The sequence below is a fragment of the Heteronotia binoei genome, chromosome 8 (genome assembly GCF_032191835.1).
Source record: "Heteronotia binoei isolate CCM8104 ecotype False Entrance Well chromosome 8, APGP_CSIRO_Hbin_v1, whole genome shotgun sequence".
Taxonomy (NCBI): Eukaryota; Metazoa; Chordata; class Lepidosauria; order Squamata; family Gekkonidae; genus Heteronotia; species Heteronotia binoei.
This window is the reverse complement of record NC_083230.1, coordinates 74468673-74490983: the sequence shown is the minus strand read 5'-3', so window position 1 is coordinate 74490983 and position 22311 is coordinate 74468673. Positions and strand designations below refer to the sequence as shown.

Below are 22311 nucleotides of genomic sequence, written 5' to 3'. Positions count from 1 at the left end.
GATGAGCAGGTATGCCAATTTCCCCTGCCTTCCCCTGGGAAGTTGCAAGTGACTATATTCTTAGAGAGCAAACCATGTAAAATGGAAGTGGACTCGGGGGCTGGACAGACTGTAATTTCACTCCGAACTTTCCAGAAGTTATGCCCTGGGGGGGAAGCCCATATGCAGCCATCCCTGTTCATGGTCCAGGACTACCAAAAGCGGGAGATTGCAGTAAAGGGAGTGGGGTTTCTGAGGGCCCCCCAGTGTCTCTGCAATTAGACTCGAACGCCCAGCCCATAAGGCTGAAGGCCCAGCATGTTCCCTTCGCACTGAAACACAAGATAGAGGAGGAGCTAGACCTCCTGGTAGCCCAGGGAGTGTTGGAGCCCGTTGCTAATGCCTGCTGGGAGATGCCCATTGTCACCCCAGTCAAACATGACGGCCAAGTCCGCCTCTGCGCAGACTATAAGTGTACAATAAATAAGGCGTTACGGAACCATGCCTACCCGGTGCCAGTTGTGATCCACGTGTTAGCCTCCCTAGTGGAGGCCAAGCTTTTCAGGAAATTGGACTTGGCACAGGCATACCAACAGCTGCCAGTGGACACCTCCAAAACCGAGGCGCAAATAATAGTGACGCATAGAGGTGCCTTCAAGGTCAAGCGCCTCCAGTTCAGGGTCAGTGTGGCCCCGGGTATCTTCCAGAACCTAATGGACTCTCTTTTAAAAGGAATCCCAGGGGTCCAGCCATTTTTTGACGATGTGTTGATCGCTGCTGCAACAGAGGATGAGTTCACCTCCTGCCTCCATGCAGTTCTCCAAAGATTCAATGCAGCAGGCCTAAAAGTGAAGAGGGAGAAATGTCTATAGGGGGTTCCTAAGATAGACTTCCTGGGATACTCCGTGGACGCGAATGGCATCCACCCCTCGAAGGAAAAGGTGGAAGCCATCTGTGATGCCCCCTCCCCCACCAATAAAGCGGAACTACAGGCTTTCTTAGGACTCCTCAACTTCTACCATGCCTTCCTTCCCCACAAGGCGGTGGTAGCGGAACCCCTCCACTGCTTACTGGACCAACAGGCCCCGTGGGTATGGGGACACTGGCAGGCCGCCGCTTTTCAGGCGTCCAACAGCCTGCTGGCGCATTTTGACGAGCAGCTGCCCGTGGTCTTGGCATGTGATGCGTCTCCTTATGGGTTGGGGGCAGTATTAGCGCACGTGCTGCCGGACGGTCGTGACATTCTGGTAGCTTATTATTCGAGAACATTGCAAAAACCTGAGCGAAACTACGCACAAAAAGATAAGGAAGGGTTGGCCATTGTTGCGGGTGTTAAGAAATTTTATGATTATTTGTATGGCTGACCCTTAACCATTCTCACAGATCATAAACCCCTCCCAGGCCTGTTTGCCCCCGACCGTCAGACAGCGCAGATGCTGTCACCCCAGCATTTTCTTAGCAGGGTACCAATATGACCTCCAATACCAGTCTGGAAAGGCTATGGGCCACGTGGATGTGTTAAGTCAGCTGACGTTTCCCTCCGGGGACCCAGATCCGGCACATCTGATAATGTTTTTCAAGTCACTTCCGGACCGCCCGGTTGACGCTAAAGACATCGCTAAATTTTCTGCCAGGGAAAAAATTCTCTCCCGGGTTCTCAACTGGGTGTGGAGGGGATGGTCCACCAGCTGGGTAGGCTTGGAGTTCGCAGCTTTTGCATCCCACCGGGACAAGCTATCAGTTCACAAGAGCTGTTTACTATGGGGAGGACGAGTGGTGGTGCCCCCTACTCTGCTGCAGAGAGTCCTAAACGCACTGAATGGCTCACACCCAGGGAACGTGCAAATGAAGGCTCTTGCCCACAGCTATGTCTGGTGGCCGGGAATAGATGACGTCATTGAATGCTGGGTGGCAAGGTGTCAGCCATGCCAGGAGACCCAACCGGCACTGCCCCAAGCCCCAACCCAACAGTGGGAGCCCACATGCAACCCGTGGTCCCGCCTGCATCTGGACTTCACAGGGCCCTTCCAGGGACAACTATTTTTCCTCATCATGGACTCCCACTCAAAATGGTTAGAGGTAGTCCCCGTGGCTTCCACTTCCTCCCAAGCCGCAATCACAGCACTCAGCAGGGTTTTTGCCACCCAGGGGCTTCCAGACATGCTCGTCTCGGCCAATGGGACAGCCTTCACCTCAGGGGAGTTCCAGGACTTCTGCAGCCGTAACCTAATCCAGCACATTAGGTCAGCCCCTTTCCACCCGGCTACCAACGGCCAAGCGGAAAGGATAGTGCAGTCCACAAAAGAGTTACTCCGCCGCATCATCCAAGAGGACTGGGAGGCCAACCTCACAGAGTTTCTGCTAGCCCAACATGCTACCCCCTGCACAGCCACTGGCCACATACATAATTTTGTCATGACATATTTTTGTCATGAGATCCACAAGTTCAACTTTGAGTTCTTTCAGAACTCTTGGATGTATGCCATCCGGACCTGGTGACTTAGTTTTTAATTCGTCAATCAGTTGTAGGACCTCCTCACTTGTCACCTCAATTTGACTCAGGTCTTTCAACACCCCTTCCAAAATTAGTGGTTCTGGAACGGGCAAACACTTCTCATCTTCCACAGTGAAGACGGAGGCAAAAAATTAATTTAGCTTCTCAGCCATTTCCCTATCCTCCTTCAGTAATCCTTTGACCCCTTGGTCATCCAAGGGCCCCACTGCCTTCCTGGCTGGTTTCCTGCTTCTAATATATTTGAAGAAATTTTTATTGTTGGTCTTTATGTTTGTTGCAATATGCTCCTCATAGTCCCTTTTTGCCTGCCTGATCACAGTTTTGCATTTGATTTGCCACAGCCTGTGTTCCTTTTTATTAATCTCACTTGGATTAGCTTTCCACCGCTTAAAGGAGTCCTTCTTACCTTTTACAGCTTCCATTACTTTGTTTGTTAACCATGCAGGCCTTCTCTTATACCTGTTTGTACCTTTCCTAACTTGTGGTATATATTTTATTTGTGCTTCTAGGATTGTTGTTTTAAATAGCCTCCAAGCTTCCCCAAGAATTTTGACTGTATTTACCTTTCCTTTCAGTTTCCTCTTCACATGCCTCCACATCTCAGAGAATTTGCCCCTTTTAAAGTAAAAATTTTTGGGGCAACTCCTTATTTATACAAATAGTGAAATCAATAACGTTATGGTAACTGTTCCCAAGCGGTGCGATCACTTTTACATCTCTCACCAGGTCTTGGGCATTACTTAGGACCCAATCCAGGATCGCCCCACCCCTGGTAGGTTCTGTGACCATCTGCTCCATAGCACAGTCATTGAGAGCATCTAGAAACTCAATCTCTTTCTCTCAACCAGAACACATATTGACCCAATCAATCTGCGGGTAGTTAAAATCACCTATGACGACACAGTTTTTTCGTCTAGCCACCATTTTTAAGCCCTCCATCATATTATAGTCGTTCTCTGTCTTTTGATTTGGTGGGCGATAACAAACTCCCATAGTTAAATTGCCTTTTGGGCCCTCTATTTCAACCCAAAGCATTTCTATAAGGGAGTCTAATTCTCTGACCTCAGTCTTACTGGACCGTATGCCCTCTCTGACATACAGAGCCACCCCACCTTCAACCCTTCCCTCCCTATCTTTCCGGTATAACTTATATCCAGGAATCACCATGTCCCAGTGATTCTCCTCATTCCACCAAGTTTCTGAAATTCCCACAATGTCTATGTTTTCTCTCAACACTAAGCATTCCAACTCACCAATTTTACTTCGAAGACTTCTAGCTTTTGCGTACAAACATCTATAATTTCCAAGGCAAGCTAGGCCCGCCACCTTCCTCCTGACACCTTGAGACTCTGGCAGGCAGTCCATTCTGATTGTCACCGTCTCAGTGGACAACTCTGTTCCATTACCTGGTAGAAAAGTATCAGCTAACCCTTCATCTTTTTGAGATGAGTCTTCCCGAAACAGAGACATTTCATCTCCTGTCGGCTTTCCCCCTAGATTTAGTTTAAAAAATGCTATGCCACCTTTTTGATTTTAAATGCCAGCAGCCTGGTTTCATCCAGGGACAAGTGGAAACTGTCTTTTTTGTACAGCTCCCACTTGTTCTAGAAAGCATCCCAGTGCCTAACAAACTTAAACCTTCCTCCTTGCACCATCGTCTCATCCAAACACTGAGACTTCTAATTTGTGCCTGTCTCTCCAGCCCTGCACGTTGAACAGGTAGCACTTCCGAGAAGGCTACTCGGAGGTCCTGTCCTTAAGTCTCCCACCTAGCAGCCTAAATTTTTCCTCCAGGACCTCACGACTGCATTTCCCCACATTGTTGGTGCCAACATGCACCATGACCACCGGCTCCTCCCCAGCACTGTCTATCAGCCTATCTACTGCACGCGTAATGTCCGATACCTTCGCACCAGGCAGGCAAGTCACCATACGGTCAGAACATGGTTTTGCCACCCAGCTGTCTACTTGCCTAAGGATCGAATCACCAACTACCAAGACCCTCCCTCTCTTCCCACCCAGGGATGGTTCCTTGGCGCGAAAGGGTTCCTGTTCACCAACTGAAGAAGAGGTCCCTTCTGAGGGTGCATTCCCCTTATCCTCAGCCCAGTGCCCTGTTCCCTCTTGACCCTCTCGCTCCTTGGCAGCAACGGGGCTGCCACGTTCAGAGCAGGGCTCAACTAACATGTCCCCGAGAGTCTTCTGTGAGTGCCTAACTGACTGTCTCTGCTTCTCCATGTCAGTCACCTCAGCCTCAAGGGTACGAACTCGTTCCTTGAGGACCAGGAGCTCCTTGCATCGAGCACACACCCAAGACTTTTGTCCTGTGGGCAGATAGTCACACATGTAAGTAAAGTAAGTAAATTTATTTTTGTATCCCGCCCTCCCCCGCCAAAGGCAGGCTCAGGGCGGCTCACAGACATGGGACAACCATGATTTCAATAAATACAATCAAGACAAAAGCAGATTAACATACAATTAGGTTACCGTTATAGATTAGTTAAAATAGATAAAACAGCTGTTATAAATTAAAAGTTAATAATTAAGGTGCTACACTTCACAGTCATGTATAAGATGGCTAGGTGGCTACAAGTCAATTTAGCCGGGTTCTGTCTTAAAAGCAAGCTGAAAGAGGATGGTTTTGCAAGCCCTGCGGAACTGATTCAAGTACATGTGACACTCAGTGCAAAACACTGGAAAGCCCCCAGCCCCCTGCTGGCATTCTACCTTCATGATAGCTTTTTTAAAATACGCAGTCGCTTTTTAAACCCTGTTTATGTGGCTCCCTGCCTGGAGAGTCTACTTACCTTACTGGGAACACAAGGAAATAGGGATCTGGGTTTCTGGTCCTTACACAGCCCCCAGGTGAAGAGCCCTTTAGCTCTCACCCTTCAGCTCGCGCCAAAGGCTCCCACCTCTGGCAAGGCACAGCTTAATAATGCAAAGAGGGTAAGCAACACAGCCATGCTAATCAATCAGCCACAATCAGCCACAATCACCTTCAGCCCTTCCCACAAACTCAAAAGTTTTCAGCAATTCCCCCAGCTACCAAGTCTCACCCTTGAAGCACTCTCTGCTCTCTTCCAGAGGTCCACCATGTGGCGACACATCGACCAGTTGAGGTCACATGAGGCATCCGGGGATGAGATTGAGGAAGACGGCAGGTCATGGGACTCGCCAGTCGACCCGGCTCAGATAGCCCCCGAGCCGGCAGCCACAGTGATTCCGACCCCCGCCGTTCCGCCAGAACATGAGGCAGCTGGAAACCCCGAACCTCTGACAGACGTTCCAGCATTACCAACCCTGCCACTCGCTGCGCCGCCATCCACCACCGCTGTGCCGCCGCCCTCTCCCGCATCCAGGCAATCAACACGGGAGCACCGCAAGCCTGCATACTTAAGGGTCTACGTGTGTCAGGGTTTGTGAACTAGGAGGGGAGGGATGTTATGTATGTGGACTCAAGTGAGAACTGAGTTGGGTGCTCTCGCAGGGCTCATGGGAGCCAGACGACCAGAGCTTGGGGGCCTTGGGAAACATAGGCAGCAGGATCCAAATCCCTGCTGCCCTGATCCAATCACAAGCCCCCTGCTGGTTTGAATGGACCAATAGAATGCTAGCGCGGGAACCCTGACATGTATATAAGGTTGGCCTGTTGGCCCTTTTCCCCAGTCTTAGACTTTACTATGCTGAAAACAGTAAAGAGCTTATGATTCACTACCACCTCGCCTCTTCTGTGTATGGAACCCTCTATATTATACTATCCATTCAGTGTGACTTACTTTCATGTGAGACCATATGGGATTGCAGCCTATGTCAGGTGCCTTGAACCTAAATGATCTATTGTAAATGGATACGGCATATACTCAAACAGGCCAAACAAGCTTGTTTCTCCATGCAAATTTGCCATTGTGTTTAGGATTCCATAGGAAAAAAGGCACCACGTATTTTCACTATTTTTGATAGCACTTTGGGGATATTATTTGTCACACAGTCTATGCTATTGAACTTTAAAAGTCATATCAAGAAGAGTAACAGAAACAGATCTCTCAAGTGTATCTTTCAATATCCTTTTCTACCCTAAATGTATTTTATTTACATAGGACATTTTCTCTGCATTACTGTGCATTTTCTCTACTGTGCTAACGTAAAAGGCAGTATGCAATTGAGTAATTTTCTACAATTCCTAGGGCAAAAAAAAAAAAGTTAATGAGCAGCTGTTACAATTTTATTAATAAAACTATTGCCCCATTTCGGTATTTTTTTTTCTGTTATGTTTCAGTTTCAATAACATTGTTGCTGTATGGTACAAATATTATTCAGCAAAACAGAAGGTTGTGGGGCTCCAGGGGATCTGCATAACCTTGTACTACACTCCAGCCGCCATGGCAGAGCTCCTGGGCCTGGCAAAAGGCTTTAGATACTAAGAGGAAAGGGGGTTAACTCCACTGTGGTGGTGGTGGTGCTCCTGTCCTTCTTCCTGCTGCTGCTTCTTTCTTCCCCAGCCTCCTCCCTGACCTGCTTCTTGGCTCCTTATATGGGTTATGTTTACTTACATGCAAGCCCAGCCACTCTCCCCACCTTTCTGCACCTTTTCCTCTTTTGCCTGATGGTCTGGCCAGTCTGGGCTGGCCAAAGATGCTGACAATGGCCCTTTAAAGAGTTTGCTTTACTTTATCCAGTTGGTTGGTAGCAATGGTGCTCAGCAGAGCCATTGACATGTTTGCCCACTGTGGCCAGGGCAAGGCTCAAATTGGCATGATAGCTGGGAGGTCTAATCTTGGACAAAGCTTTTTCATTTTAAAAGAAAAAGATACTATAATAGCAGGATGTGACAGACAACACTTATAAAGCTTAAAAGTGTTGTATAACAGATAAAGAACTGTGAAGGGTTCCCAGAAACCGACAACCTTGAGTGACAGGCTGCTCCAAGGAATCTGACTGGTAAGCATCAGTTGAGCACAGGAAGGCTTCCGAAATGGATGCTGAGGAGAATTCATCTTGAATTCTGCCCTGACGTAGAGCAATTTAACACAGATAGAGAACTGGGAGACTTTAGCAAGAGGAGTGGGTAGTTAGAAGAAGACTCACATTCAAGCCAGAGAAGAGGACAGATGTTTTAGAGAGAGAAGAAAATTCCCTACCCAGTTGAAACAGTGAGATAGCTCTGAAGAATAGAGAGATCCGTGGTCTAGCATGGTTAGAGACTACCTTGTGTAATCTTAAGAGTCAATTAAAACTCAAGAAGAGTACTGGTGTGTTTAGAGAAGGGGTTTGGATACTGGATAGAGTATACCAGCCTTCTGGAAACCAAAAGTATCATTGAATGTTCAAAGAAAGTGTACTGAAGTGTTTGAGCAACATTGGAACAAAAGCCTCTCATCTTAAAGATTCTAAGTCACTGGAGAAAGCTTATAAAGCTCTCAATAGCCTCAGAAAATACCTGGGGAAATTTAGGGTGAAGTCAGAAGACATTCCCATTCCCTAAAACAAAAAAAAATTACAACAGTTCAGTTCCCCTGAATACAGTATTCATTTCCTTGTCCTCCAGGAGCTGGCTGCGCTTCCACTAAATGAAAATGAACATACCCACACACTCTCACAAAGCAGCCAAAATAAACACAGTTTGCAAACATACACTTTTGTGATCTCACTGGGACAATTTACTCACAGGAGTTGCTGAATATAACTATCTGCTGTATTTCCACCAACTTCTGCAGACTAGCACAGGAAATTAAAGGTTCTAGTTTACTCTTGACTATGCAAACAACTTCTGAAAGAATGTAAAACAGATGGAGGGACTGAACACTTCCTTTCTTACAGCTTCACAGACTCAGCAGGAACAGCCATGTGACTCTGCTAGTGTCATGGGTGCTGGGGACCCTGCAGAGGAAGTTGAGCCTGCAGAAGAAACTGTGCCCCTGCCACCTGCACCAGTGCCCCTGCCTCCTGCTGGAGAATATCCCAGCCCCCCTGCCTCGCCCTCTTGGGTGGCGCATGTGCGTGACCGCCTCCGTCAGGACCTCAGGGATCGGAGGAGGGCGGCACGCTCACAAGCAAGACGCTCCCTGAGCCCTGAGTTTTGAGAGGATTCTGGCCCTTCTAAGAGCAAGGACGCTTGAGTTGTAACAGGATCCTGGCTGCCTCTCTGAGCCAGCAATTAGCCCAAATGGGCAACAGCCAGCAGAGGGCTATATAGCTGTAGGCTTTGGGAGGAGGCTTTGTGGAAGCAACTAGTCATCTCCCTGACGTTCTAGCATCCACTCTGGCTTGACTTTGGTTTCTGGACTCCCTGACTTTGGCTTGTGACTTCTGGACTCCCTGACCTCGGCTTCTGGACCTTGGACCTGCGATACTTGTACAGTGATTTGGATTTGGCGCCTCGGACCCTCCTGCTTACTGGCTACAGACCTCGGACTGCCCCTGGACTTTGCCTGACCCGGCCCCAGCCGTGACTGCTAGCTTGTCCCACTCCCATTCAGCCTTGCTTCCACTGAGATTTAAAGGCACGCATACCTCCCAAGTTTCCAAGCTTCTTCTATGCCTTCCAAGATGGAAAGGCACATTGTGGCTGTTGGAGCGGGGCTTCCCCCTGCTGGATAGCTGACTGGCAATGGGGAGGAGCCTGCAAAGCTGGGGGATCCCCTACCAGTTCCTGGGGACTGCAAGCGTACAATACCCTGAAACATATAAACTAAAGTCTGTGCATATACTCATTTATACCAGAGTTCTACATTAAGTTACCTCAGAAATTTTACCCCTGATTTCACTTGACCTTCTTCTCTGTGTTGAATAAAATATTGTGTTAATTTGGAATTTCAAAATGCCTTGAGTACCATCTAAGTTTAAGTTAAAGGGAACCCTCAATCCTGCCCTCAGGTTCCTGGGCTGAGCGAAAAGCCAAAATATCATAGTGTGACAGGGTGGAACAGCCAGAAAAAGAAAAAAGGAAAGAAGAAAACAGATAACTAGGGTGTTTCAGGGGAAACAAAGGGAAAGAAAAATGGAGGAAAAATCTTCTGTCTGAGAGAGGAAAGTGCATGGGGGCATCATACAGGGTTACAATATCTATTTAGTAATAAGATTTTTATCCCACCTTTCTCAGTAGGTTTAGGGCACCTTTAAAAGGATGCAAATGGCCATTATTATATTTGGATTTTCCACTTCAATATGTGGTTTTTCACCTCTTGGTCAAGGATAAGTGAAGACATGATAATCATCACCTCATTGTATGGCCAGACACTACAGATAGCTTTCCACATGATACAAGTAGATGTTGGGTGCCCAAGGCATGTGTGTGATAACCACTATATCCTTTGAATCAAACCTGCTGGCTTAGTAAGTGTTGTACTGGACAAAATTAGTTTACATCAGTATCAGCATTTATCTAGACAGCCCTTGAAAACTGAAATTCTCTTGGTTCTACAGAAAGAAACTGTGGGGATTAGATCATTTTTGTTACTGATGTTAAAAAAGTGCAATTTTTCAAAGATGAACAATGATATAAATTATTAAACAAAATGATGATTGGAGAGGCACCTAATGCTTGGTATAAAGCTGTATCTTGCAAAAACCAAAAAACCCCAGCTGCCAAGCTCGAGACAGTTATATCAAGATTGAAGCAATGCCAGCTGAGAACGATTGGATTGCAATTAAATATGAATACAAAATTTAAAAAAGGATAGACTGAATGCTATTTTTTTTCTACTGTGTCAGAGAAGCCGCCCTGAGCCTGCCTTGGCGGGGAGGGCGGGGTATAAATAAAAACTTATTATTATTATTAGAATACACTCTTAAAAATGAATGAATAGTGATATGAATAGCAAGGTCATTTCATAAAAAGATACAAGCATAAGAATAGTTTTGCAGACAGAGCCTGTGATTTCAAGATAGTGGAGCCTTCTCAGGCAGGGTGTCTGTGGGAGTGTGAAGGCGCCAAGGCCTCAGCTTGGGAACGAAGTAGTAACATCCTGATGTGAATATACACTGCATAGAATGCCCCTCCCTCAGGAATCCTTTTGATCTATACCTTAAATGCTTGGTTAATGTCTATGTACCCCAGTCCTTCAATCTCTACCATGGTCTATAGTTCTGTCTTCAATAAACTAGTAACTTTGTTTCAACCGAAGACTCATTATTGAATTCAGCCGACTTGACACCTACCCCAAATTCACAGAATCTTCATCGCTGTCAGATGGCCATCTAGCCTCTGTTTAAAAACCTCCAAGGAAGGAGAGCTCGCCACCTCCCAAGGAAGCCTGTTTCACTGAGGAATTGCTCTAACGGTCAGGAAGTTCTTCCTAATGTTGAGCCGGAAACTCTTCTGATTTAATTTCAACCCATTGGTTCTGGTCCTACCTTCCAGGACCACAGAAAATAATTCCACACCATCCTCTATATGGCAGCCCTTCAAGTACTTGAAGACGGTGATCATATCACTTTTCAGCCACCTCCTCTCCAGGCTAAACATCCCCAGCTCCTTCAACTTTTTCTCATAGGACTTGGTCTCCAGACCCCTCACCATCTTCATTGCCCTCCTCTGGATCCGTTCCAACTTGTCTATATCCTTCTTAAAATGTGGTGCCCAAAACTGAACACAATACTCCAGATGAGGTCTTACCAGAGCAGATACCATCACATCCCGTGATCTGGACAAATTGCATTTACCTTTTTAGCCACCGCATCACACTGTTGACTCATGTTCAGTGTATGATCCACTAAGAGCCCTAGATTCTTTTCGCACATACTACTGCTAAGACAAGTTCCCCTATTCTATAACTATGTATTGGATTTTTCCTACCAAAATGCAGAACTTTACATTTATCCCTGTTAAACTTCATTTTATTGGTTTTAGCCCAGTTTTCCAGCCTGTCAAGGTCATCCTGTATCCTGTTTCTATCTTCTTCTGTATTTACAACCCCTCCCAATTTAGTATCATCAGCAAATTTAATAAGCATTCCCTCTATTCCTTCAGTCAAATAATTGATAAAGATGTTGAACAAAACAGGTCCCAGGACAGATCCCTGAGGCACTCCACTAGTCACTCCTCTCCAAGAGGATGAGGAACCATTCACAAGCACTCTTTGGGTACGATCTGTCAACCAGTTACAGATCCACCTAACGGTATCAGGATCCAAACCACATTTTACCAACTTGTCAACAAGGATAGTATGTGGAACCTTATCAAAAGCCTTACTGAAATCAAGATAAATGACGTCTACAGCATTCCCCTGATCCAGCAAGGTAGTCACTTTCTCAAAAAAAGAGATCAGGTTAGTTTGTCATGACTTGTTCTTAAGAAACCCATGCTGGCTCTTAGTAATCACATCCATTCTTTCTAAATGTTCCAGGACCGACTGTTTGATGACTTGTTCTAAAACTTTTCCAGGTATAGATGTCAAGTTGATGGGTCTATAGTTACCCGGATCCTCTTTTTCCCCCTTCTTGAAGATGGGGACAACATTCACCTGCCTCCAATCTTCCAGCACCTCTCCTGTTCTCCAAGAATTCTCAAAAATAATAGCCAGAGGCTCAGAAATTACATCTGCAAGCTCTTTTAGAACGCTTGGATGCAGTTCATCTGGCCCTGAGGACTTAGTTTCATTTAAAGAAACTAGGTGTTTATGTACTACCCCTACACTGATCCTAGGTTGAAACTTCATACCCTCCTTATATGTTCTGTTTTTGCCATGTTCAGCACCGTTTGCCTCAGAAGAGAAGACTGAGGAAAAGTAGAAATTGAGCAGTCCCGCCCTCTCTTCATTACCTGTTACAATTTCACTTTACAGTGGCCCTGCCATGTCCTTGCTCTTTTTCTTACTCTGAACATAAGAAAAGAACCCTTTTTTGTTGTTTTTAGCATCTTTGGCCAGCCTAAGCTCATACTGAGCTTTAGCTTTCCTAACTTTTTCTCTACAAGCACTGGTGATTTGTTTATATTCATCCTTGGTTATAAGGCCCTCCTTCCAATTCCTAAAGGAGTCTTTTTTATTTCTCAAGTCTTTAGAGAGCTGTTTATGGAGCCAACTTGGCTTCTTTAGGCTTTTTCCATTTTTTCTTCTCAAAGGAATCGTCTGTGATTCAACTTTCAGTATTTCACTTTTAAGAAACTCCCACCCCTCCTGAACCCCCTTCTTCCTAAGTATTTCTGACCATGGGATTTTACCCAGCATTGTTCTAAGTTTATTGAAGTTTGCCTTTCTGAAGTCCAACCTATAAGTCTGACTACGTATAGTTTTTCCCTTCCCTAAGACTGTAAATTCCAAAATCACATGGTCACTACTGCCCAGCATGCCCATTATTTCCACTTCTTCAATCAATTCTTCCTTGTTGGTGAGAATCAAATCCAAGATAGTAGATCCCCTTGTTTCCTTCCTCACTTTATAATATTCTTTATTGTGAATTTATGTAATATATATTGATTTCTGTATTTCCTATTTTAAAATGGTGTTATTGATATTTAGATTTTTGTCTTTGCAATAGTTTTTGTTATCTTTCCACTGTTTTCCCAGTGGTATGATTTGGTTCACACTATGGCCTGATTAGCTGTCTTCCACCAGAGATGAAATAATTTTATTGTTTTAACTGTTTACATTTATTTCTAATATGTATTGCTTATTGCTATTGTTTAAATTTGTTGTAATCTGCCCTGAACCCACTTGTGGGATAGGGCAAACTAGAAATTAACATAAATACATACATAATAGGGGGGAAGTAGCATTTTGAACTGAATTTTCATTTTACTCCTACTGCAATGTCTGACTTACCAAACAAGGGATGTCCTTCAGAAAGAGAGAATCCATCCGATGCAGGTACCTGGGAGAGTCCAATTAAATTCATCTCTGATCCCATATAGTCTTTGATTGTAACAAATTAAACTTATTCTTCTAAAGAGCCTGAAGAGACACAGAAAATACAATATAACAGCAGGTCCAGTTTCCCGATGGCAATTCATGTCAGTGGTGCAGCCCAGCTGTAGCTACCATACTTGTGTGAATTTTAGAAAACAGCACCTACAATTTTTGCACCAATTCAAACATTATTTCTTCTAACGGTCTGTATTTAGAAGGGCACTTTACTTGACGGGCATAGAGGATATTGAAGCATTTGCACAAGTCCACATGCTGTATCAAAGCATTGGCATAGTAATTAGTATGGTCTCTATCTCATAACATTTTGGGGTGGTACAATGTGTGTTGAAAGTTGTCAGTAAGGTTCATACATCTGCTAAGGAGTAAATTAAGATTATACATAAATGACTGATAAACTGCAATTCATTCATCAATGTTCTGTAAACTGCTTTAGCACAGTGAAAAGGTGAAGTCAAAACACTGCTCCCCTGACTGCTGTGCCAACTGACACCTCTGGGAGGGGGCTGCCTTTGCCGCCCTGGGAAGAACACGGCAGTGATGTGGGATGCAAACATCCCAATATCAGGTAATAGAAGGGGAATGGGCCAGCAGGTAATATAGGCTAGCTCCTCCCCAGCAACTTCCTCTTCAGAACCTTGTGTACCTACCCTGTTTAGGACACGCCTGCAGGTTTCATGGCTTGGGGTGGGGAATGGAGGGCCACCTTAGGAGCTGCTCTGGAAGGGGGGCTCTGCCTAGGACAGACTTTGCAGCCTGATAAGGCAGACCCCTTAGCAGGACAGTTGATAGCTAGCCTAGCCAGCTGGGGACAAGTCAGGAGGCATAGCTCATGCCCAGAGCTTCGGTGCTTGCTCAGCTTGGGCCAAGAAGGTAGTCACAAGACTGATACCTTACATGCCTGATTTGCATGCCCTTGCTGCAGTAATGTAAATAAATAATAAAGTGGCCCTTAGTTAATTCCAAGTCTGCCTCTTTCATTCCTGCTGGAAGGGGGGCAACATATTGGTCAGTGATAAAACAGAAGTTCCATCAGTAGAAAATCTTTGTTCCTCTGAACATAATGTTGGATTAATTTGCTCATTTGCAGCTGACAATTTTGTTTATTTGATGGACTGCACAATGCTTTAGTTTGTTTTTGCTAAGCACAGTGTCTGTTTACTTTTTCAGATTAGAATTAGCAGTGCTTGTCTGAGAGCTGAGATTTATAAAAATGTGGTTTTTATTTCCATTGATGCATATGTCTCAGGAATCACCCATTTCCTCCCTTAGTATAACACCAGTCTTGTTAATTAGAATACAGTGAGCTTGCCCATGCACAGTTAAAATAAACAATTTGTTTTGAAATGTCACAAATTTTCACAGAATGACATGTTAATTACTTGCCAGCAGAGATTCTGGCAGTTGTCAAATACTTTGAAAATGATCAGATCAAACTTTTGTCAATAAACAATATGGACAGTGTATCCCATCCCCATTTTTTTAATGCTACCTCCAATTTTCTGTCCATTGCCTATTCATGCAATGCTTATTTTGTCCCTTGGGGAATGCTTAAATGATCTGAAATATATGTGTGATCTTCCCACACAGGCAGTAGTGTCTCCATGATCAGACATCTGGGGAAAGAGAGGATATGTTCAGTCTCATCATCATATCTCAAGAATGTCAACAAGCTGCAAAGAGACTGGTAAAGTACTTAGGCCATGTGTACAAATTAAGTCAATGGCTTTACTGAACTATGTTAAAATATATAAGGAGTGAAGGGATCCATCTGGCAAACTAATGTTATTGCTACTGGGCTTAAATTTTTGCCTAGAGGGTCTGTGCAGGTTTATTTTGCCGTATACTCTCATTGGAAGAATATATCTTGTTGTCCCATACAAATACCAATGCAATTTTCATGGATTTTAACATAGTTTGAATAGGTAGTGCATCCTTTTAAATTTTCACTTGGTCATCCCTTATTAAGAAGAACAGAAACTGAGTGACCACTGTGTGGTTCTGAGTGGTCTTCTGAAAAAACTGCATAGAAGAGAACTTCCAGCAGGTTTATCTTTCCCTAAAACTGGAACATTTTGATGGGAATATTCATACACCATTAAATTTTCCCTTATGCATTTCTTAAATATGAAGAAGCTATATCAGGATTGGGATCTAGTGAAAAGACAGTGTAGCTTATATTGAGTGGTATTTCATTGCATATAGGAATTATATCAATAGCACATGTCCATGCTAGATAGTTGAAATGCCTCTCAAATATCCTGTCAGTTATCAAGACAACCATCAGTACATATTAGAGACTATATCCAGAAATATCCTCCCTATTTAAGAAAAACTCCTTCCCTTTGGATCCAACTCAGTAGCTGTACATGATCAAAGACAGCAAACTTACTCAGGTTTTCTTTGTCATATTTATGAAACAACACTGCTATGATCACTAGAGCTTGGATAACTGTTGCTAGCTGTTATTACCCTGTGGAAATTTTAGTACCGGAATACTCCATGTCAGCTCTTTGAAACTCTAGTTGGTTGGTTGGTGTGTGAACTAATTAGTATTTATAACATTTTATGGCCAAAACTGACCACAGTGGTGTGGACTGGATACCACAGAAAATTTATAAAAATAGAAGGGACATTTCCCTGTCTTGCTATAGACTTGCCAGTCATATTGTCTCAGGGGACAGTTCAACTTGGAGCAACATTTTGTAGATCATTGGGAGGAGGGAGGTGAGGGAGTCTCATTCTGTTGGTACTTTCTGTACTGCAGAATCCAAGAACTTCCTGTTTTCTTGATCAATATGATTCATATATGGATCACTGGCTTAATTTAAATCTGTATTTGGTAAAGCTTATTCATGTGGAAACTTAGATTAGGAAAGGCTAGGAACCTTTTTTTGTCTTTGGACTATATTTGGTGGTTTTATATTTTCAGTTTAAATAAAGGCAAGATGCTTAGGATGCACATGTTCCACATAGAATGAAATCATGGATCTTCACTGTGTTTGAAAAGTAGCCTTTCGGGAGAAGGAAGCCTCTTGCTATTTCAGGAGCTAACGTTATCTTGAATTTTATTGTAATCAATATCATTTACCCTCCAGGAGATTTATAAATGCTTTGCTACTGCATGTGATCTGCAAGTAATCTTTTGTAGGACCCAAAATAATAAAATTAAAATTAAACTTTATCTTCAGTTCTTCTTTTAAGTTTTGATTTAGAAATTTAAAATCTTTCCTGAAATCAAAAGAGGTCACCACTAGTTCTGTGACTTAATGGAGAGGTAATAATGGGAGCTTGTGCATCTTAAACAACTACTATCCATGCTACATGGAAAAATATTTTTGAAACTGTGGGGAAAGGACTTTCAAAAACCAATGCCTGTGACATGGCATGGTGGGCTGTTTATTAAATGAAAGAAGTCAGAAATCTCACTCAGCTCTTCTCCCTTATCTGGAATGTGGATAGCAGAGATTCACTAATCTAGAATACCACAGAAGCTCTTTGAGAAACGGTAAAACAGTATAAATGACATAAGCCACTACTTTAAATGTCTCACTAGAATGCTGGGTCCAGACTGGCAGCTTGGGGCTCACAGGAGGTGTCCCAGATTGGGCCAGCTCAAAATGGAGTGGCAGAAGCCTGTCCACACGCTCACCTGCAAAGCACCCATATCCCACGCAGGAGGAGTTTTGGCATGGTCAGATGGCTGTAGTGCACCATCCCCTCAGCTCAGTTTGGGTTTCTTTTCCTCCCATTCATTTCAGTGGTCCTGCACTTATGTGCCTATGCACTTGGAAACAATGGGCATTTTCGCACTGACCTTAATCGGCAGTGACGTCCCTCTTCACCGCACAGGATCTGCGCGGATTTCGCACCAATTGCTGCGGAGCACCCGGAAGAGCTGCAAAGTCCTGCGGCTTTTGCGGCGCAAATGGAAACTGGTTTTTGGCGGTCGCTGCCGATTAAGGTCAGTGCGAAAACGCCCAATGTATTTTTTTAAAAAATGCCAGAAGTGGCTTGGGGCAGCCTTACGGGTTCACACTGCCAATCCACCTCGCTTGCACACTCTGGTGTTCAGATGCTGGAAAGGTGGATGGTATGTGGTGCAAAAATTTGCTAGCACTTTGGAAGTGATAGCTTTTTGAGCCATCTCAGGGACACCTAAGGAAGGGGTGAGTACGGGGATGGGATGGTAGGCAGATGTGCTTGTTTGGACTTGATTTTTTAAAATCTGTCTGGGTGTCATCCCTGTGTTGGCTTAAAGTGCCAGTCTGGACTCAGCTGAAGAGAAGCAAAGAGGTCCCAAAAACAGAAATTAGTCAAACTGAGCCACTAATTCTAAACAAACTTATCTATATATCTAATTCAAAACATGATTATGGTCTGATGGTGAAAAAAAATCCTTATAAGTAAAGATTGAGATGTTTCTGCAAACTTCGATGAACCTAGGTTTGCAGAAAGATCTTACATTCAACAAAATGTTTGCGGGTGGTGGGGGTGGGGTGGTACAAATATAAAAGTTTAAAACAGCCAATATCTCACAACATTACTTCACAAGGTCTTGATAGCCATTTTAAGTGGCCTAGACAAACGAAGACAATATCACTATTGTTGTCTGGATAAATCCAAAATGAATGCCTAGATCTCATGAGATTAGGGTTGCCAAATCCAATTCAAGAAATATCTGGGGACTTTGGGGGTGGAGCCAGGAGACTTTGGGGGTGTAGCCAGGAGACACTGGGGGCGGAGCCAGGAGCAAAAGTGTGACAAGCATAATTGAATTCAAAGGGAGTTCTGGGCATCACATTTAAAGGGACAGAACACCTTTTTTAAATGCCTTTCTTCCATAGGAAATAATGAAGGATAGGGGCACCTTCTTTCAGGACGCATAGAATTAGACCCCCGGTCCAGTTGTTTTGAAACTTGGGGGGTATTTTGGGGAGAGGCACTAGATGCTATACTGAAAATTTGGTGCCTCTACCTCAAAGAACAGGCCCCCCAGAGCCCCCGATACCCGTGGATCAATTCCCCATTATTCCCTACGGGAATCGTTCTCCATAGGTAATAATTGCCCAGGAGACATTTCCCTCCCCCCACAAGCTTTCTGATGATCCTAAGGCAGGGAGGGAGGGCCTCCAAACTTGGGGATTGGCAACCCCCTCTCTCTCACACACACACACTTACTGGTGGGTTTCTCCACAACAACATCTGAAAAGAATAGGGGCTATGCTGCTCTCTCTCACACACACACACACAAACTTAGTTGCTCTGGAACAAAAGCAAAACAAACCGAGGGACTATTGCTGACCCTTTCCATGAAGTACTTCCTGCTCAACTTTAAAGGCACACACACACACATTTTGAAATGGACCTGTTTGCAGGTTTCTAAACCTGCTGGAGATCTAGAGCTGGTGGCTGTGGGGGTGGTGCTTCCCCCCCTGGCCAGCTGTCTGGGGGCAGGGAGAAGCCTGTAAAACCAGGGGATCCCCCGCTGGGACCTGGGGATTGAGAAGCCTACATGAGATAGTGTTGCAAGAGTTTGGTGATCATTTATTCTGTGATGAAAAAGAAAGATAGTTGGTATGGAGTGTGTGGGGGAGGGAGCAGAGCCAGGAGCAAGGGAAGGAAAGAGCAAAAGAGTGAGATATGGAAACATGAAATTCCACTCCCCAAAAGTTTCATGGGTCCCGCTCATGTTTAACTCTTAATTATTATTTGATTCAATGAATTGGATCAGTCCCCACCTCTTGCATGTGTAGAAGGGCACTACTGTTCATGCAGTCCATTATAGTACCCAAATCACATATCACACTATTTTTTAGGGTTCTCTAATGCTTAGATGCAAGGTGCAATTTGAGGGGAAAGGACTGACGGTTCAAAAGCAAGAAGAGGGAGATGGCAAAGATCCAGTCTATGAGTGGAGCACTGCTCATTATTCTCTGGAACTAAGCTATTGAAATTTAGTCCTGAATATGTGGTTTGGGTCCCCCCCCCTATAATGGACATGAGATCAAACTTTGCCAGTAAACTGCTGTAAGGCTCTCATACTTGTATTTCACATTTGATTGAGTCTCATTTTCAAAATAGTTTAGGGAAGGCCCAAACTGACTATCCTATGCTACTTTCAACACCCTCCAAAAATGGTGGTGGTGGGCTGTTTGTCCCACTTCCAGTTCCTCATGTCCTAGGCTGACTGTAGAACTGGCATTAAGACAACCAGCCCCACACTTTGTTGTTAAAAATGGCTCGACATGGAAGGAAAGGAAGGCTGAAGCCATGCTCCACAGCTGATTGGTCTCCCCCAACTATTTTGGAGATGAGTCTCAATTAGACTTGAAACTCATTTTAGATTGGGAAAATCCCCAACCCAAATTGCATTTCACTTCTTGTGTAATGAGACCCTGAAGACTTTAAACAAATGTTTTGTTTTCTTCCCCCACCAGTGCATGGCAGTACATATTGACTAGGCCTGAAGATCTAAGTGCCACTATAATGCTCATAAATAATCAATACAGTTAAGATTTAAGTTGGGATTTAAGATGAGTACTTTGGTAAAGTCTGAGGGTTCTAAACACACATATAGAACACGTAACTCAGCAAGTTCCCTTTATGTAAAAATTAGCTGTATTGTTACCTAAAATGATATTGACAATGGTAATTGCAGTAAACCAGTTAGGATGTCTGATTATTTGTAAACAACTAATTGCCAGTGTAATTATTATTTAATCTGTATTGTATTCCTGTAAGCAAAACCTGAACAGGGCTATCAATGACAACAGGTTTTGGAGATCATTAATTCATAGGGTCATCATAAGGCAGAAACGACTTGATGGTATATAACATGCACATTCCATTAAGGGGCAGAACCCGGTAATTTTGCAATTGATTACAGAATAACATTGACTAAAATAGCAAAAATCAGGTTCAGTCAGGAATGATATATGCTATACTAGTAATACTTTTTTCATCACCTTATTACTTTTCTCCCCACTGAAATTCTGTTTCCTAGATTATTGTACATTAGGATATATTATGTTTTAGAATTTAGCCTCTAGATCAATGACATTTTCAGGTTTTCATTAAATGTAGCATGTGAATTCATATACTAATTAGACAAATTGAATAAAATCTCAAAGAAACTACAAATAGTAACACAATAGTACTGTGGAAAATGTATTAAATAGTAACTTACTTTCAGAGTCTTCCTGTAGCCTTTTAGTTAACACTGTGTGAATCACTGATTCTGCACTCAGTTCAAAACCCTAATGATTTTCAAACAAGAAGATTTTTGTTTTGCTTTTCTCACTTCTGCAGAAGCCTTCAGCGATAACGTGCTGACTTTAGGCTCATTCTCATCTCTCCATTGGCTCAGCACAAAGATTACTCATTAACAGCTCTTTTCTTTGCTGAACCTATTAAACAGACAAGAACCATTGGGGGACTTTCTGAAAGCTAGACAGAGATCAATTCCTGCATGGGAGATACCTTTTATCTACTCAAGATTCTTGTTGAACCATGAAAGGCACATTGTCAAGCACTGACTTTTGCTTCTATTGAATAAGACAATCAAAATTATTGGTATGAGCCCAGTACCAAATGGTGTTACAGTTTCTGAAAGATGAACTGGTGCCTCAATTTTTTTTAAAGAAACCTAAATACTGTTTAATGGCACCATTGTAGTGAAGCACTTTGACTTTATTGTTAATTCTAATTTATAACTATAATTTATCAGTATAATGATATCACAATTAAGAATGATAATTGTCATTTAGTGAACCTTTATTTTGCAAATGCACACAAAATGAGATTTTGGACATCTTGGTTTACAAGGCTCACCTTTCCCCTAAGAAGCCAATATGAGCTGGGTGGGAGAGGTTGGGATAAAAGTTTATAAAGTATTATAGATGTAAAGAATATGGACAGAGAAAACATTGTTATGTCCTAAAATACTAGAACATGGGAACATCAAACAAAATTGGTTGTCAGTAGTTTCAATACAGAGTAAAGAATGTATCTCTTCACATGACATATAAAAATCAATACCATGGATTGTAGTAATGGCCAGTACTTTAGGTAACTTTGGAAAGGGATTAGACAAATTCATGGAAGATAGGTTCAACAGTGGCTGTTCTCCATGATAACAAAATGAGACTTTCACATTTAGAAGTGGAATACATCTGAATTGCAAGTTGCTGGTGAGGACAGCAACAGGAAGGAGGTTTTAGCTCCTACACTGTTTCTCTCCATAGGTCTTCCAGGGTATCTGGTTAGCTTCTCTGGGAAGAAAGATGCTGGACTACATTGGTGTGATTCAGTAGTGTAATTCTTTTTACTCTATAATGGGTCTATGGCTACTGATATATCATTTCCTTCATAGTTTAACCAAAGACCCAGTGGCCAGCATTGGAATTCCTTCAACCAAGGCAATTTTTGTGCAGGAATTCCATTTTTATAATTTATCCTGCCTGCTCCTGCCCAAACCCTTCCCATACAATGCTTCTACAGGTCAGCTAACTAGGTTGCATGATGCCTCTGATCAACTGACCCACCTTCTGAATTGCATTAATGTAATGCAAGTCAGTTCTCTAAACACTTGTTAAACAGGCAAAAAGAATTAAAATATATATGAGAAAGAGACATTAAATGAACGTTGTAACAGCATGTTGAAAACAACTTAGACTAGAACTAAAAGTGGGATTTTTTATGTTATGGCGGTGCTAGCATGACCTGGATGATCCAGGCTGGTCCAATCTTATCAGCTCTCAGAAACTAAGGGTGCGGTCAGACGTCCAAAAAACCCCGCTACGGGCATGAGTTGAGCCCACAAGCGTGTCGGATTTTACCCGGACGTTCACACATCCGCATCTGTGAAGCGTGCTTAGCCCGTGCCCGTCCCGAGCTGATGCGCCTTGCTCACGGATTAATTAGCTACTGCTTTTAATCCAGAACAAGACG

At 43.5% G+C, this 22311-nt stretch overlaps 1 protein-coding gene across 1 annotated transcript in view; it reads right to left on the bottom strand.

Annotated features, from left to right (window-relative positions):
• The window catches only part of NR1H4 (nuclear receptor subfamily 1 group H member 4), a 74835-nt gene extending 54118 nt beyond the window's left edge, over positions 1-20717 (bottom strand). The window contains exons 1-2 of the mRNA XM_060245242.1: positions 20549-20717; positions 13258-13386 (exon numbers count right to left, since the gene is read on the bottom strand). Coding sequence (XP_060101225.1) covers positions 13258-13342 — 85 coding nt within the window. The 5' untranslated portion in view covers positions 13343-13386; positions 20549-20717. The remainder of the gene's footprint in view (positions 1-13257; positions 13387-20548) is intronic.
• Between the last annotated feature and the right edge of the window lie 1594 nt (positions 20718-22311).